Below are 16,105 nucleotides of genomic sequence, written 5' to 3' on the forward strand. Positions count from 1 at the left end.
TTATTATAATTAAACACTTACCCTATTTATTTAAGATATTTAATAAATGCAAATATCAACACAAATTCATTTTTTTTAATATTATTAATAATAATGATGGGTAAATTGTTCATTGATTTAAATTTTGTGTAAAATATTAGTATATTTTTTAAAATTTTGGAAAATTTAGATTAATATTGTCAAAGACCCTTGTTATTATGTCATCATTTTATTAAAATTTTCCTTAAATCTCTTTAACAAATTATAGTTACTAAAATAAAATAAAATAAAAACGTATGACCCTATTTTTAAAAGAACCGTTTTGATTTATATTTATTAGTTTTAGTCCAACTATCTGTTCATTTTCTAAATTTCATTATTTTACATTTTCTATAAAAGTTAATTTCATATTATAACTTTTGTTATTTACAATAAGTTTATTTTTTCTTAAAAAAATAAAGTTTTTCTTTTGATGTGTAGGTATAAAAAAAAATTAAAATATTTACCAAATATAAAAACTTTTCAATTTCTATAAATAAATTTATACTAATAGACTTATATCATAAAAGAAGATTATTTAATAGAAAATTTATCAAAAATAGGAAATCTAATCAAATATATATTATAATATATTTTATAAATATTTTTAATTGAATTTTATATATATGAAATATTTTTTAAGATAAAAAATAAATTAAAATATGTCGAAGCAAACAACCAAATTTTGGATTCAATCAAGTTCTAATATAAATGAATATATAGAATTTAAAAATTTTGGTAGGTTAAATATTTTGTAAAATTTGGTATTTGTAAAGGAAAATGGTAAAAAAGAAAAAGAAGAATATCTTCGTCCCCAAAATTTGCAAAGGTGAGAGTTTTGGGTTCAAATTCCGCTGCTTTAAAAGCACTTCAAAAACTCTCTCGCCGCAGACATTAAGCTCTACACCACCAAAAATCACTTCCTTTAAACCCTTCATCTCAAAAACCCTAATCCCTTACTTCTACTCTTCAACTACTCCATCATGGGTCGCCGGAGATCTGACAATCACTCTCCGACCACCCTCAACGGCTTGCCTCAGCCTCAGGGTTCGAAGATTTGCTTCGAAGACGACGACGACGAAGCTCCGGTTGAAGAAACCACTGAAAGCTCCAACTTCGACGAATCCATGTGCGACGCCGCCGACGACTCAAACAGAGTCATTGAAGATACCGCGTGTGAGCCCGGCCAGTCCTTCAATGATAAAGACGATAAAACCAGCGCTGATTATTACTTCGATTCCTACTCTCATTTCGGTAATACTTAGATTCTTCCTTGTGATTGATTATGACTTGTTGGTTTCTTTTTTTTCTTTTTTGTTATGTATATTCAAGTATTATTCTGAGAGTAGAAGCTGATTGCTCTTTGTGTTTTTTTTTTTTTTTTCGTTTTGCTTGTGCAGGTATTCACGAAGTAAGTTCGTCCTACATTGATTTGAACCTGAACAGCTAAACTCATTTTCATGTTGTTTTGTTTTGTTTTGTTTTGATTCCACCTGCTCAAATCTGTAGCATGATTTTTTTGTTTATCTCTGCAGGAAATGTTGAAGGATACAGTTAGAACTAAGACTTATCAAAATGTAATTTATCAAAATAAGTTTTTATTTAAAAATAAAGTAGTTCTTGATGTGGGAGCAGGAACTGGGATTTTGTCACTATTTTGTGCCAAGGCAGGAGCTGCCCATGTTTATGCTGTAAGTATGGGAATTCTTATGGGATGTCAATGCGGGTGCTGTTTTTCCCCCTTTTTCTTTGGTTTATTCTTTTAGTTTTCTGTTTACAGGTCGAGTGCTCCCATATGGCCGACATGGCTAAAGAGATTGTTGAAACAAATGGATTTTCCAATGGTATTTTTCTTAGATCTCTTGTTCACTATTTTTCTTCTTGTACTTTGTTGTGATATCATGGAATTGTCTTCTCCAATTTACTTATTTTCATTTATTTGTGGCAGTTATAACTGTTTTGAAAGGGAAGGTTGAAGAAATCGAACTTCCCGTTGCCAAAGTAGACATAATTATCTCAGAATGGATGGGATACTTCTTGTTGTTTGAGAATATGTTAAATACAGTTCTATATGCTCGTGATAAGTGGCTTGTAAGTATTTTGTGGTTCTATTGAGATTTTAGCACTAGTAATCTGTCTGAAGAATGTAATGAAAGACAAATGGATAATTTTTTATTTTTTAGCTTTATGTATGGCTTTTTATGCTACACTTGAATTTCGATGCATCTGAATTTTTGCAACACTTTAATGGCTAGATGTGGGATGTTCAGCTGGTCCCTAATATTCACACATGTTATTTTGGTTTCTGTAATGCCAGGTTGATGATGGTATTGTATTACCAGACAAAGCTTCTCTACATTTAACAGCTATTGAGGACGCAGATTATAAAGAAGACAAGATTGAGTGTGAGTTCATTTATATGTGATACTACTATAAGTTGGTGTATCCTATCTCCTCAAGTTGTTTTATTTAACCCATCCACGTACACTTTGCATTCATTTATGTTGCTATAAATGTTATTTGATTTGCTCAACTGTACATGTTGCATTTATTTTGACATAGTTTCCCTGTTCATTTGCTTGTTAAAATAGTTTGGAATAGCGTATATGGGTTTGATATGAGCTGCATCAAAAAGCAAGCCTTGGTGGAGCCTCTGGTGGACACTGTTGACCAGAATCAAATTGTTACAAACTGTCAGCTACTTAAGGTGAAAACCAAACACTTTGACCAAAGACTGATTTAAAGTTCAATCTTCAATATTTCCGTTGGACATGAGCATTCCTTTGCTTCTTGCATCACATCTTGAAGTTTCAACTTTTCAAAAAATTAGAACACCCTTCCCCCCCCCCCCCCCCCCCCCCCCCCTTTTTTTTGCTTAATCTTATCAAAAGCAAGTTTTGTCTTCGTTTCTTTAAGATTCTTCAAATACTGCAATATCATCCTAGTTTCGGATCATTTGGACCATGTAGTAAATGTTGAGAATCATGTATGCAACAAATGATATGCATATTACACTAGCTTATGCCTTTTAGTTTACCTGTTCTCTTAGCCCTGTTGTTTTCATTCACACAGACAATGGATATATCAAAAATGGCACCTGGTGATGCTTCCTTTACTGCTCCATTCAAGCTTGTAGCAGAACGTGATGATTACATCCATGCTCTTGTAGCCTACTTTGATGTTTCTTTCACCAAATGCCATAAGTTGACGGGATTCTCAACTGGTAAATTTCTGCATTTGCTACTTAAGTGTCCTTTGCTTGACATCGTTTTAGTTGATTTTGGACCTCTTTGATAGCGTTTTTCATTTTTTTTTTTTTTGGGTTTTTTAATCATTAAATATGTAAACTGTGTTTGATAAATGTCTTTTAAAGTGAAAAAATATCATGAACATAACAAAAAAAGAATTTCTGCATTTTTTAAAAAACGAATGTAAAACTTTTACATGAAAGCAACTTTTGAAGTAAATGTAAATAACTTTTTATGTAAATGACAAAACTATTGAAAATATTTACCTAAGAGTTTGATAGCGTTTTGGAAGAGGTCTCATACGATGAGGATCCTTCACTTGGGTTGGTAGAGTCTAAGTTAGGTTAGGGTGCTTGAGGTGTAAAGCTACACGTTATCTAGCATTGGTAGAATTTGAAGTTTATCTAGCATTGGTAGAATTTGAAGTTTATCTAGCATTGGTAGAATTTGAAATTTTGTTATGTTTTATAAATATTTTGGTTCATTTTACCGAAAACGTCCCTATTTATTATGCATTTTTTAATTAAAAATTGATAAGTATCTAAGTTTGTTTTCCAATGAACAAACTGGCAAACAGAAACAAAAAATTGTAGTTTCTGAAAAAAATAAGTGAAATTAGAAACAAGAATCTTTACGACAATCTTGCTACTAAACCTCCCAATTTTAGCTTGATAGTTGATGAAACATTCTACTATATCATGTTATAGGTCCAAGATCAAGGTCTACACATTGGAAGCAAACAGTCCTATACTTGGAAGATGTCATCACAATTTGTGAGGGCGAGTCTATAACTGGGAGTTTGAACGTTGCTCCAAACAAGAAGAATCCTCGTGATATCGATATCGTGCTCAAATACTCGTTCAATGGACGTCGATCTACAATCTCAAAGACTCAACATTACAAGATGCGTTGATTCTTTTTAACATTGGCTTGTCTCCTCCGAATGCAATCAATGTATTGAGTGTTGCTACATTCTTTTAAAGGGTGTAAAGTTTGGCAATTACAATCGTATCGACATGCTTGTATTCTTTTTGCCCATCTGAATGCTTTTTAATTCAATCTATAGTGTTTTCTCTTCTACTATAATGTCCATTTCTGATTGATAATATGCATATTAGAAAACTCTCAAGTCTTCAAACTCTTCAAATTTTAGTGACCATTTAGTTTATTTTTCAGTTTGTAACATTTTAATTTGAAAAACATGTTATTAAATTTCTTGCAAATGTAGATATTCGATTGGAAGCTCATTTATATGATTTTTTATTTTTCTTCTGTTTTTAGTATAATTATAGTCAGAGCGAATTGAATCAAGAATTGTTTTAGTTGATCATTACATATTAAAATTTATATTACAAAAAATTTTTCTCTATTACCAATTTTTGCAACATGGTCTATCATTGATAGAATTGGACAAATTTTACTATATTTGCAAATATTTTAAAATTGTGTTATATACTTAATTAATTTGAATTTAATTGTTTAATTGGCATCTATCTCACAATTAAATTGTTATAAGTTTGAAGTAGAAAAATTAAATCGTTGTTTTGTGAAAGTTTAGGAATCAAAAGTTTATGATTAAGATAATCAAGTTTAGAGATTGAATTGTTATAGTTTACAAGATTGAGATTATAGGACTAGATCGTGACCAATTGAATCTTGAACAACCAAACCATATAAAAACAAAACAGAGCAACTCTTCCATTAGCAAAGTTTTGGTTTTTCCTCAATATTGAAAAGAACCACAAAATTTCAGGACTAAGGATTGATTTAAACCACAACTCTTCAGTATTTGCTACCAAATTTACCAGCTAACTTCCTATTAGGGAGATGCAAATACAAATGAAAACTATTTGTAGTGCTAAAGAAAGATAAGATACTTCAAAGTTCTTGTTTTGTTGGCTTTGAACTTTTTAAGCCTCCAGTCTTTGCTCTCCACCAATGCCTTACTTTGTTGGAAACTTTATAAGCATGTTGTTTTAGTGCTTCCCCTGCCTTAGAAACTCCTTTAGTGATTCTATTTTTCCAATCATTGTTCTTCCTCTCTTTCTCCCTCAAAACTTTGCCCTACAAAAAGGTTTATCATTTAGTTTAAGTATAACAATTAACAATTGTAATCCTAAAGAAAATCTAGCTAGATAAAAGATGTTTTAAAGTACCAAATTAGAGGGGAAGTTTTCTTCTTCTTCTTCTTCTTCTTCATCATCATCTTCACCTCCAAAATTCTTCATGTTCATTAAATCGTCTCTTGAATACATTTTCATTCCAGGTGCTCCTGGCATTCCCTGTTCATGTGAAGAGTGTGGGTGGAACTAGAAACTAGAGGTACACGTAAGATCAATTCAATATTTAACTTCACACTTCCTGAACTTACTTTTTTGTACTATTAAAACTGATTTTGATTGATTAAAACTATTTTTCCTTGTTTTTATTTGTTACTAGACAACATACATTAGAACAACCAATTGCTTACCTCCATGGATCTCATCATCTTTTCCATTTCAGCTTCTTTGGATGACTTGGCCACAAAGGGCTCACCTGGAGTCCTGTCCTGGATTTTACAAGGACAATATAAGGGGTCAGGTTAAACTTATAAAATACTGTATCCTAATACCAAATGATTACAAGTTGCTTAGCATTGCTTAACAATCATCATTACTTCTCTGTTTTTCAACATAAAACTAATAATAAAACAAATTAAACCCAGCACTTTCAGTATCAAACATGATTAGTAATATCCAATATTTAGAACTTAACCATTGGATTAGGATAGAGATACAAAAAGAGGGGAGATCAAGTACCCACAGAACAGCTTACAAAGCAGAAAAAGAGTCCAACTAGAAGAAATTTGGGTTCGGCTATAAGTACAAAAGCCATTGTTAGTTTCTTAATCACGAAAAATTCTACAGTTTCTTTCAAACTAGGGCCTCCAAATAAGGACGAGGATCTTAACCAATGGATTGTTCATTTAACAAGTTGGATGTCAAAATTTTCTCCCAACGGAATAACCATGCAACGCTCGCCATCTGAAATTCAACTAAAACATATAACTAGGAAAATACCAGTTAACCCCAATAGGCACCTGGAATCGAACATTGTTTAATGAAAATGATATTTATTTATACTACACCAGAAAACTAATCGTTAAAGAAAAACCAAAGAAAGATGGGTAATTTGACAATGATTTCATCATATACCAATTAGGAATTATTAATCAGCAAAACTGGAATGTGATTAGCTAACTACCTTAGGAACTGGAGGCGGCTTAGTAGTGCACGATTTAGTGAGGTCCTTGCACAGATAGTTAACCAAAGAATCAATCTTTGGTTTGGAGCTATATAAGTATTCAGCAACATCAGTATCGGAATATCCCATGACCTGCAATATAACATAACATATTTAAGCATTTGACATATTGTCTTTCTGGAAATCCATTTCTTCCCAAAACAAAATTTTGGAGGGTCAAGGCAATAGTAGCAAAACAAAACCTCCACTCCACTTTAGTAAGTTCCTTCTAGCTATTATTTTACTTGTATCGGCCTATGTATATTGAAGTTACTAATAAGTGAACCTCAATATTTTTTTTATCTTCTAGAGATTAACCATTAACCACACAGAAAGAGTAAGAAGATCCTTCCTACTAGAGGGAACAAAGAATCATAAAAAAAAAATCAACAAATAATAAATGCATAGGTTAAATAACAAATTTGGTGTGGAGAAAGTTAGAGGTTAGTTCTTATGGTATTAAAATTTAGAACTTAGTCCCCATGGTTTGATAATAGGGACTATTTATGAAGGTTTTATTAAACCATATAGAGTAAGTTCTAATTAAAAACCAACCGAATTTGTAATTTAACCTAAGTGCATAGGTGGAAATTTCTCATTTCTTATCTTCCCAGATAATGGAGCTGTAGTTCATTCCAATAGTTGCAGCAATAAGAGATGGTGCAGTATCAAAGCAAGGCCTAAACATACCTCTTGACATGCACGTTCAATGGTCTTGCACTCTGAATTGCATTGTCCTTCAGTGTTCTGATCTACTAGCTGAGAAGACATGAATCTTCAATGAGTTACATTGTAGAAAAAAATTGAAAGAAATTGAATATTCATTCATATATTGAGTATCATTATTCAAAAAGAAAAATTTAGTTTCATGCCTGAGACAATTCGAATCATTCTCAAAATTAAAAATACCAAATTCCAAAACGTGATGATCTAAATAAATCAAATAACCCTGTTTCTCCTTACCTCCAACTTATCACCTTGTTCAACAATGTCGATCTGTAAGATCCAATCAGCTTCTGCCTTCTTCAGATTACAAACATTCTCAGCTATTTCGATAATTTGATACTCCGAGATCTAAAACAAAAACCAAAAAGGGTTAAAAAAAAAAAAATCAAATGCATGAAAAAAAAAATGCAACTGAATACAATCTCTAAATTAAACAATCCAAAACCGATCCATGAATTACCTTCTTGGGAGCAATCTCAGCTTGTTTCTTCTCAACTTGGTGATACAACTCCGCAGCAAGCTTCTCGCAGACTTGGCATTTGATGTACGGAATATCCTCTTTTCTAGCAGCCGCTGATGGTTTCTTCGAACACTCAAACGTTGGAATTAAACCAATGATGAAAATCACTAAAACAACAATCACTAATTGCTTCATCTTCTTCACTGACAAAGTTCTCGGGGTTCAGGATTCAACAATGGTTGAAGAAGAGTTCTTCCCTACAAAAATGGCGTCAACTTAAATTGGTTGGAGTCAGATCAAATATAAAAATCGAACAATTTCAACCGAAAAACCAGATTGAATTGAAGAAAAAGAAGAAGAAGACGAAGGCCGATTTTCAGTTGTTCAACTTCGGTCTTCATAGAGAAATTAAATATAAATAAATACATAAAATGTTGATGAGGTGGCCCAATTTAATTGGTTGATTCTACGTAGGGTTTATTTATTTCATCCAATAAGATTCGAGAAAACACGTTTCTTTTTGCTATTATTTTTTTTTTCTTTTCATGCCTAAGTTATTTAATTTTACTTCGCATGGGATTCAAAATGTTATACTTTCTACATTATCGAGCAACTTAATTTGAAATTTTGAATAAACGTATTTTAGAAATTCGTTCTTCCACCACAAACTTAGGTTAACATGAAACTTAGTAGTTCAAACTCAATGCTATAATATCATTTTGTTTTGTTTTAGTTTGGTTCTTAATTTTAGATTCACACTTTTAGCTTTGTTTTATATTTTATCAAATAATCCCTTATTAGTCATTAATATTAGGTTAAAATATTATTTGAATTTAATGATAGTTTAATTTAGTTCATATATCTAATTTTAATTTCTAACATTTCCATAAATCTTAAATTTAGTCTCTCCTACTAGTTTAGTATAGATTTTCTACAACACTTTTTTTAGTATTTTTACTATAAATTTTAAAAATGTATTTACATGTAAACTATTATTGGATCAATTTTCATTAAAAAAATTAACTATAAAAGATTAATTAAACAAATTTTAAGATAGAGAAATCAAAATGATTATTCAACGTTAGATACTAATATTCATTAATTAATTTATTAAAAGTAAGTGTGAAATGAAATTTCCTAAAATGGGGTAGACTTAATTAATTATTATTTTTTTCAGATTTTTAAAATTTAATTAAGAGATATTTTAGTATATATTATTACTAACCAAATGAGTATTTAACTAAAAACACGTTGAAAATGACTAAATGTATAATATTTTAAATTATAGATTGACTCTAAACATGAGATATTTTTTAAAATAACAAAACAAACTAAAATATTTACAAAATTTTAGATCCCATCGTTAATAGTCACTGTACAATATCAATCACTCGAGAATAGAATTTGCTATTGTTTGTAAATATATTTTTTTTAAAAAAAAAATTGTTATTTTTCAAAAAAATTCAAATATTAATGTTATTTTTCTAAAGAAAATCTAATTAAATGATTCATGTCATCACAGCCGTTAGATTTTCGATAATTTTAACGGTTTGAAACAATCACACGTCATAAATAGGCTCCACCATTTCATCCGACATGGCACAATCTTCAAAAAAACCCTCACAAAACCCTAAAGTAGCTTTCGCCTTCTTCCCCTACCAATTCTTTCTCCATTGTAATCGATTTTCAAATTTCATAAGTTTCAACCAGTTTCATGGCTTTGGGTCTTGTTGAATCGATGGAATCTATCAACCCTTTAAAGCAAAATCCTTTCCTCGGAGAAAATTACGAGTTTACTCTTGCGCAATCAATCCAGAATGTCTTAGCTGAAATTCGCAAAGGAAATGTTGTTTTTTCTCAATTTACGAAAAGATTCTACAAATTGATTCAAGCTAGAGCTGACCCACCATTAGAATCGATTTGGTTTTACTCCGCATTAAAGTTTCGTAGTAGTTTCAATCCTAAAGGCGATTTTTTGGAACGAGTGGCAGCCATGAAAGTCTTGTTTCAGTTGGTATGTTCTTGTTCGGCTCCTTGTGGTTCTTCGAAGACCATTACGTTGCTTTCTCCAGTGGTTTCCGAGGTGTATAAATTGGTTATCGACATGCGTGGAAAGGATTTGAACTCGACAAGGGAAAAGAAAGCAATGAGAGAGGTTAAGTCTTTAGTTGAAGCAATTCTTGGTTTTATGAATCTGAGTTCACGTGAGGATTCGGACAAGAATGATAAATCTCTCGACTTCAGTTTGATTACTCCTTTTATGGATTTAATTAGTATCTGGACGCAGCCAAATGAGGGATTGGATCAGTTCCTACCGCTCGTGTGCAGTGAGGTTCGTGAGGAGTTTAGTTCGGGAGAGTGTGATGTTCGTCGCTTGGCTGGAGTTGTAATCGCTGAGATATTTCTGATGAAACTGTGCTTGGATTTTAACTATGGACGTTCGAGGCAAGATTTGGAGAAAGATCTAATAACATGGGCTGTTGGATCAATAACTCAGATTAGAAATTTCTACTCTTTTGGTTAGTGATTCGAAGTCCCTTCTCAGTATTGGTTTGATTTTGCATGGCGTTAAAGTATTTATTAGATTATATTAGGTTGTTTATGCTTTCTATGATATATCTATTTATCTTGCTGATGTTGGATTTGATAACTGCTAATATGCTCCCAGTTGGTTTGTTATAACTCGTGTTATATTGTATGTTGTTCTTTATGGCATTTTTTAAATAAGACGTTGAAGAATTGCATACTTCTTTGACTAGCTAGATTTACAAGCATGGCTAAGCGCAATACTACTGGGATTAAGTGTGAAGCATGAAGAAAAGCAAGACTCTTCATAGTGAAGTACCTGATTGGGGGCGGGGGGAAACATTATAATGAGGAATGAGATAAATGAGAAATGTTCTACATTTTTGTTTGAGATGTTTTTTTAGTACTATAGGGGGTGGAGGAACAAGATATCTCTTGGTAGCTAACACATATTATACCTAGTTATCTATGCTTACTTTGGATATCTTTCTTTACAAAATGGTGTAGAGATACAAGGCCTCTATGCAATATGTTTGTCTTTTACATTTTATATGAAGAGGGAAATTTGGCTTTTTGGTTTATGAGTTTTGAAGAATAGAAGCATTTGGCCTTCGTTTTAAATTGGTAAATTGGTCATTTTAGTCTCAAAGTTTTCAATAATATGTTTAAAAAGTTTACTCTTCTAACAAAATCATTAAAATTTTCGTTTTGCTACTGTACAAGTTGCATTTGGTTGAAAATAAGATAGAGGATGTAGAGGGAGGTGAGATAACAAGAGAGAGAAGAGGAGATGAGATGAGAGACAAAGAGGGGAGAACGTAGAGAGGGGAGGGAATGATTAAAGATATAATTTCTTTCCATGTCATCTTGCATGTCAACCGTCTAGTCATTTTAAAAATAAATAATGGTTTTGTTCCTAGGGAGACTTTTTAAGCCTAATCTTGAAAATTCAGCAACTAAATGACCAATTTGAAACATCATGGACCAAACACATTTATTCTTCAAAACTCATGGAATTTTTCCCTCTAAAGAACCTTGAAAAAAAAGATATATCCAAGCATCATCGAGGGTGCCTTGCCTTAGATAGAACCTAAGCACACTCATTAGAACACTGATTGTCCATTGCACAAACATTGCTGCGTGTTCTAGTGTATGTTTGATTTATGCATCTAGTTTTTAAGTTTAGAATTTTGTTATACGTGCTCACATCTCGGTCTATCATTGTATCAACAGAAACTCTTGTAAGAGTCCTCCTGGAGGCAACTTTACCTGTGACGTCTCTTTTGGTAAGTTTTGCTTTTATGAGCTTTTTTGGATGTATGGGTGTCTTCCTTAGAATAATTATGTGTTTGACAGTTTCTGTATTCTAATTAATCTGTTTGTTCTAACGTGTATTATGAATATGTACATGCACTTTGTCCTTGGATTTGATCTACCGTTATTACGGTTCCAAAATCATTTGATGTTATTATAAACCTTTTTGCAGAGTACTGACAATGAAGCTTTGTTAAGGAAGGTTCTATATGATGCTCTTATATTGGTTGATTATTCGTTTTTGAAACCTGAGATAGCCATTAACTTACCTGCCGAGCATGTGGCGTTTCTTGCTGTTAAGAGATTGATTCTTACTTATGAGGCCATAGAGTTTTACAGGTATGTGAAGAATTGAACATTCCAGGAACTTCAATCGGACTTTTACCATACCTTCCTCTGAAGTCTTATTGGTTCTTTGTTGTATAAATACTTAGGGAGCATGGAGATCAGAATAGAGCCATCTCATATCTAAATGCCTTCTCGAGTTCTCTTGTTTCTTCTCAAATTATTAGATGGATCAAAAGCCAAATGCCTAGCAATGAGAATCTAAATTGCCCCAATGGGTTGTCACCTAAAGTGTTTCTTGGTACGTTGTTGATGTTAACTTTTACGTTGAAGTATATGCATTAATGGTATAGTTGAGAATCTAATTTTCTGTTCATTTTCTTCCAGAGTGGCTTCTCAAGGCTGAAGATCAAGGTGTAAGAGTATTTGACAATACCATTTCCAATCGTCGATCCAAATTAGTTCTTGATACTTCCAAATCAGTCTCATTTGAGGGAGATAAAGTAGATGATGATCTTTTGTTTTACATCGATAAGCAAGGGGGAAATGTAAATGGAAGTGAGGAGGACACGACAATGGATGAATCGGTAAATGCAGCTCTCGCTTCTGCTGCTCCTACAATGTCAACGACTGAAAATAGTTCGGTCAAGAAGCTAAGTAGAAAAGCAAAAAAAAGGAATAAAAAGTTAAAGTTGTTAAGTCAGTTGAAGTCAGCTGTTGAGGGCGATCTTTTGTTTTGCATCAATAAGCAAGGGGAAAATGAAAATGGAAATGAGGAGGACACGACAATGAATGAACCAGTAAATGAAGCTCTTGTTTCTGCGGCTCCTACAATGTCAACGACTGAAAATAGTTCGGTAAAGAGTCTAAAGAGAAAGGCAAAAAGAAAGAATAAAAAAAATAAATTGGTTAAGTACGATCTGGTTCCGAACACTGATGCTACCCAGTTGAAGTCAGCTGTTGAGAATAACGATACACACAGCGAGGGGGAGGTTCATAATCCACACTCGGACAAAGATTCTGACATGAAACAGTAATGTGATTCAACAAGAAAGGTTGGTATTTGGTTGCAACAAAACAACTTCAGATTCAGTTTGTTTTCTTTTTTTGAAGATCTTCCTGGAGTAGCTGGCTGAGTTACAAGGCAAGTCGATAATCCTCTGAGAACGGTTGATTTTGAACTCGGGACTTTGCAACAGTTCAACCAAGGATTGTAAATGTAAAATGATTCACTATTTAATCAAGGAAAGGAAGAAGATGGAAAGACGTTTTGGGTCATTATGATGCTGCTGCTTGGCTTCATGAAGATGAATCAGATCTTTAACTTCTATTTGATATAAATGTACTTTACTACCTTTGAGTAATTCTCTTTTAAGAGATTTTTCAAATTTAAACATCACAAAAATACTCTCTCCAAATACAACTCTTACTCTTAGACCTTTCATCTAACAAAGTTTTGCATGACATTGTATTCAAATATTTTCTTTTTCATCTAAATTTTTATTGGTTTTTTAATCAAATGATAGTTTTGAAATATTGAATAGTGTGAAAATTCAATACAGGATAGACCCAATCTTGGGCTCTCTTGCACCTATATTTTCTTCTGCTTAACTCAAATGAGATTCAATATTTTGACTGTCAATTTCTATGTAAGTTGTTTTCTTTCATCACTCACTCATATAACTATCTGATTTAGTTCATTAATCTGAATAATATATATAAAAACAATGATATCTATTCAATGCATTTCAACCCTTTTCTCGAGAAAAATAGAAGAAGTTTATGTCTCAACGAATCACACGTAGAGATATTGATAATTCACATAGAGCTAGTACCCTTCGAGAAGTGATTGGTCTTCCATATGCTATAAACTGTATTTTGATCTCACACTAAGCCAAGAAATTAAAAAACAATCAATTTTGTTAAACAATTTCAATTATCGTAATATACATAAAATATCATTTTAATATTGTGTACTTCAACCATTTAGTTTATCTTTTATTCTTTCTAAAAAATTTACTTTATAATTTGTACTTCACATAATGTCTTTTACTATCCATTATTGTTATTTAATTAATTTTGATAAACTATTAAAAATATTTTTAAATATAGTAAAATTAATAAATATTTATAAAATATAATAAAAATTAAGATTCTAATCCAGCTCAAAGATCAAATTTACAAATTTATCCTTTCGAGATTTTTTCAAAATATAAAAAAGAGAGAGAATTGATTTTGTAGAATTGACCCATCTCTCCTACAAAATAATAAGTTATGTAGTCACGGACTATGGTGGTGGCAATATCTCTTTCACATCACATTCTTTATTTTCATTTTTCTTTCTAAGTTTTCTTTTCTTTATAATATATATATATAAAAATTTATTTCATAACCATAAATCACGTTGTTGAGTAAAACAATTTCATATCTTATAATATTCTTTTTCTAATTGGACGTTTCCTTTTTTATATCTAATAAAACAATAAGTTCAAGAAAATTATCATTATTGACTAATTGATTGCAAAATTAGTTTCTTGTATGTCTTTCCTTTATTTATTTAATTACCACTTGAACTTAATTCTCTTCGTTCAAGTAGATAAAACGTTTGACTCATTTGTAAATATTTTTTTATCAAAAATTAATTTCATCCGAATTGACTAAAAGAATTGCTTTTACCAAAACTCGTTTCATAAATGTTATTTAAAATTTTAAAAAAATTTAGTTTGAATGTAAATAGTTTTTTAAAAAGTATTGCTTATTTATTTATCTTCCTTATTTAATTATGTTGAGTTTTTAACTAATAAATTAAAATGTAAGCTAAGTGTGATTACGGTTGATGTTGTTTACTTGTGTTTTGAATTCGTACCAATACATGGAATCTACGATTAAATTCATCAACAAAAGTTGTAATCAATCCAATTTAATTGGTTCTCATGAGTAAAAGTAACACTAAAATTTATAACTTTAGATAAACGCGATCAAAAGCAAGTCTAAATACATTTACGATTATAGTCCATTACAATTAAATTTCAGTGATAATCCATAAACGTGACCTTAAACTAACTCGTTTGCATCTTTTCGGCTATATATATATATAATTTTTTTTATTGAGGTTGGTGAAGGAATGTGAGAGAAGCAGTAGGAAATTGCCAAATGTAAAAATATGAGTGAAATTAAAATAAAAACATGATTAAAATGGGTATGATTAATAATAATTGAGTCTGATGAAAGGCAAGCAATCTCTCTCATTTTCTTATTTTTCTTATTTTATTTTGTTTATATATATATATATAAAGTTGAAAGGACTTGGTTTGTACACGTAATCAGTAGCTACATCACAAAGGGTGTTTATATGGTCCACGTGGAACCCACAAAAAGAGCATCCAATGCCAGGTGTATGCATCACTATGACACCAATCACCTTTTAGTCAAACACATTTTCTTCGGCCCCACCCCCACCTCATCATTTCATTTCGTCTTTTTTTACAAATTTTATACACTCATTTTTATTTTTTGAAAAAATGTTTATTTAATTTATAGATTTAATCATTAATATGGTGTTGGGGATTTAGGGTTTCCTTTCCAAAAAAGAAAGAGAAGACTGGACGTCTGGTGCTTTTGAATGAATTCAGTGGTTTAGGTACCGACAGATTTAGTGTAGGTCTCTTTTGTTCAATGTTCAATAGTATTCTCTATCGATCTTAGTTTTTTCAAGCTTCATTTTTACTAAATTAAAAAATATTTAAACTATTTTAGTGATATGTTAATAATTAACCAAGTGTTTGGGGCTTAGGGTTTTTTCTTTAAAAAGTAAAGTATTTGAGGCTATTGGAATAAATCGTCGGTTTGAGATGTATGTTAAGAGAACGAGAGGTAATGACTATTTTAACTTAGTGATCAAAATAATCATCTCTCTCTTTCTACAATGTTTTTCATGACTCTACATGTTGCTGATCGTTCTACTTTTATGGATCTCTGTTTGAAGGTCAAACCAAGAAAACTATGTATATAGATACAAAGAACAACGGAAAAAACCATTATTGAAATTAAAACTAAAGAACCAAAAAAATCCTCAAATACTTTTTTGAGGTTATTTATACATTTAATTCCGTACATATAATATAATAATTTATTTTAGTATTACGAGCTATTTCTTGGAAAAAGAAACAGATCAACCCTTATTCTTCAATGACTTTTGAATTATATAACTTATCATCATTTTTTAAACATATATTTAAGTTGACGA

General features: G+C 31.3%; 3 protein-coding genes across 3 annotated transcripts; 2 read left to right on the forward strand and 1 right to left on the reverse strand.

Moving 5' to 3' along the window:
* Positions 1-829: 829 nt before the first annotated feature.
* LOC101206668 (protein arginine N-methyltransferase 1.1) lies at positions 830-4,352 on the forward strand. Its single transcript, XM_011661665.2, has 9 exons — positions 830-1,272; positions 1,419-1,429; positions 1,554-1,709; positions 1,799-1,862; positions 1,967-2,109; positions 2,336-2,423; positions 2,610-2,725; positions 3,091-3,241; positions 3,974-4,352. Exons 1-9 carry the CDS (start codon positions 1,002-1,004, stop codon positions 4,177-4,179), a joined length of 1,206 nt encoding a protein of 401 aa, XP_011659967.1. The 5' UTR covers positions 830-1,001; the 3' UTR covers positions 4,180-4,352.
* Positions 4,353-4,938: 586 nt separating this feature from the next.
* On the reverse strand, positions 4,939-8,155 carry LOC101206912. Its single transcript, XM_011661666.2, has 7 exons — positions 7,735-8,155; positions 7,512-7,622; positions 7,239-7,307; positions 6,510-6,641; positions 5,737-5,814; positions 5,423-5,548; positions 4,939-5,330 (listed from the first exon to the last, which is right to left on the reverse strand). Exons 1-7 carry the CDS (start codon positions 7,927-7,929, stop codon positions 5,145-5,147), a joined length of 897 nt encoding a protein of 298 aa, XP_011659968.1. The 5' UTR covers positions 7,930-8,155; the 3' UTR covers positions 4,939-5,144.
* Positions 8,156-9,354: 1,199 nt separating this feature from the next.
* LOC101207150 lies at positions 9,355-13,355 on the forward strand. Its single transcript, XM_004135650.3, has 5 exons — positions 9,355-10,253; positions 11,494-11,546; positions 11,747-11,913; positions 12,009-12,160; positions 12,247-13,355. Exons 1-5 carry the CDS (start codon positions 9,449-9,451, stop codon positions 12,894-12,896), a joined length of 1,827 nt encoding a protein of 608 aa, XP_004135698.1. The 5' UTR covers positions 9,355-9,448; the 3' UTR covers positions 12,897-13,355.
* The last annotated feature ends 2,750 nt before the right edge of the window (positions 13,356-16,105 follow it).

This window comes from Cucumis sativus, chromosome 1 (assembly GCF_000004075.3).
Source record: "Cucumis sativus cultivar 9930 chromosome 1, Cucumber_9930_V3, whole genome shotgun sequence".
Taxonomy (NCBI): Eukaryota; Viridiplantae; Streptophyta; class Magnoliopsida; order Cucurbitales; family Cucurbitaceae; genus Cucumis; species Cucumis sativus.

Excerpts from the sequence above, each read along its gene's own strand:
- LOC101207150 (XM_004135650.3), top strand. The coding sequence starts at position 9,449 with ATGGCTTTGGGTCTTGTTGAATCGATGGAATCTATCAACCCTTTAAAG. Across the intron at positions 10,254-11,493 it reads TAGAAATTTCTACTCTTTTG|AAACTCTTGTAAGAGTCCTC; the intron begins GTTAGTGATTCG and ends TTGTATCAACAG. Across the intron at positions 12,161-12,246 it reads GTCACCTAAAGTGTTTCTTG|AGTGGCTTCTCAAGGCTGAA; the intron begins GTACGTTGTTGA and ends ATTTTCTTCCAG.
- LOC101206912 (XM_011661666.2), bottom strand. The coding sequence starts at position 7,929 with ATGAAGCAATTAGTGATTGTTGTTTTAGTGATTTTCATCATTGGTTTA. Across the intron at positions 7,623-7,734 it reads CTGAGATTGCTCCCAAGAAG|ATCTCGGAGTATCAAATTAT; the intron begins GTAATTCATGGA and ends TTTTTGTTTTAG. Across the intron at positions 5,815-6,509 it reads AGCCGCCTCCAGTTCCTAAG|GACAGGACTCCAGGTGAGCC; the intron begins GTAGTTAGCTAA and ends TGTAAAATCCAG.
- LOC101206668 (XM_011661665.2), top strand. The coding sequence starts at position 1,002 with ATGGGTCGCCGGAGATCTGACAATCACTCTCCGACCACCCTCAACGGC. Across the intron at positions 1,710-1,798 it reads GAGCTGCCCATGTTTATGCT|GTCGAGTGCTCCCATATGGC; the intron begins GTAAGTATGGGA and ends TTCTGTTTACAG. Across the intron at positions 2,110-2,335 it reads ATGCTCGTGATAAGTGGCTT|GTTGATGATGGTATTGTATT; the intron begins GTAAGTATTTTG and ends CTGTAATGCCAG.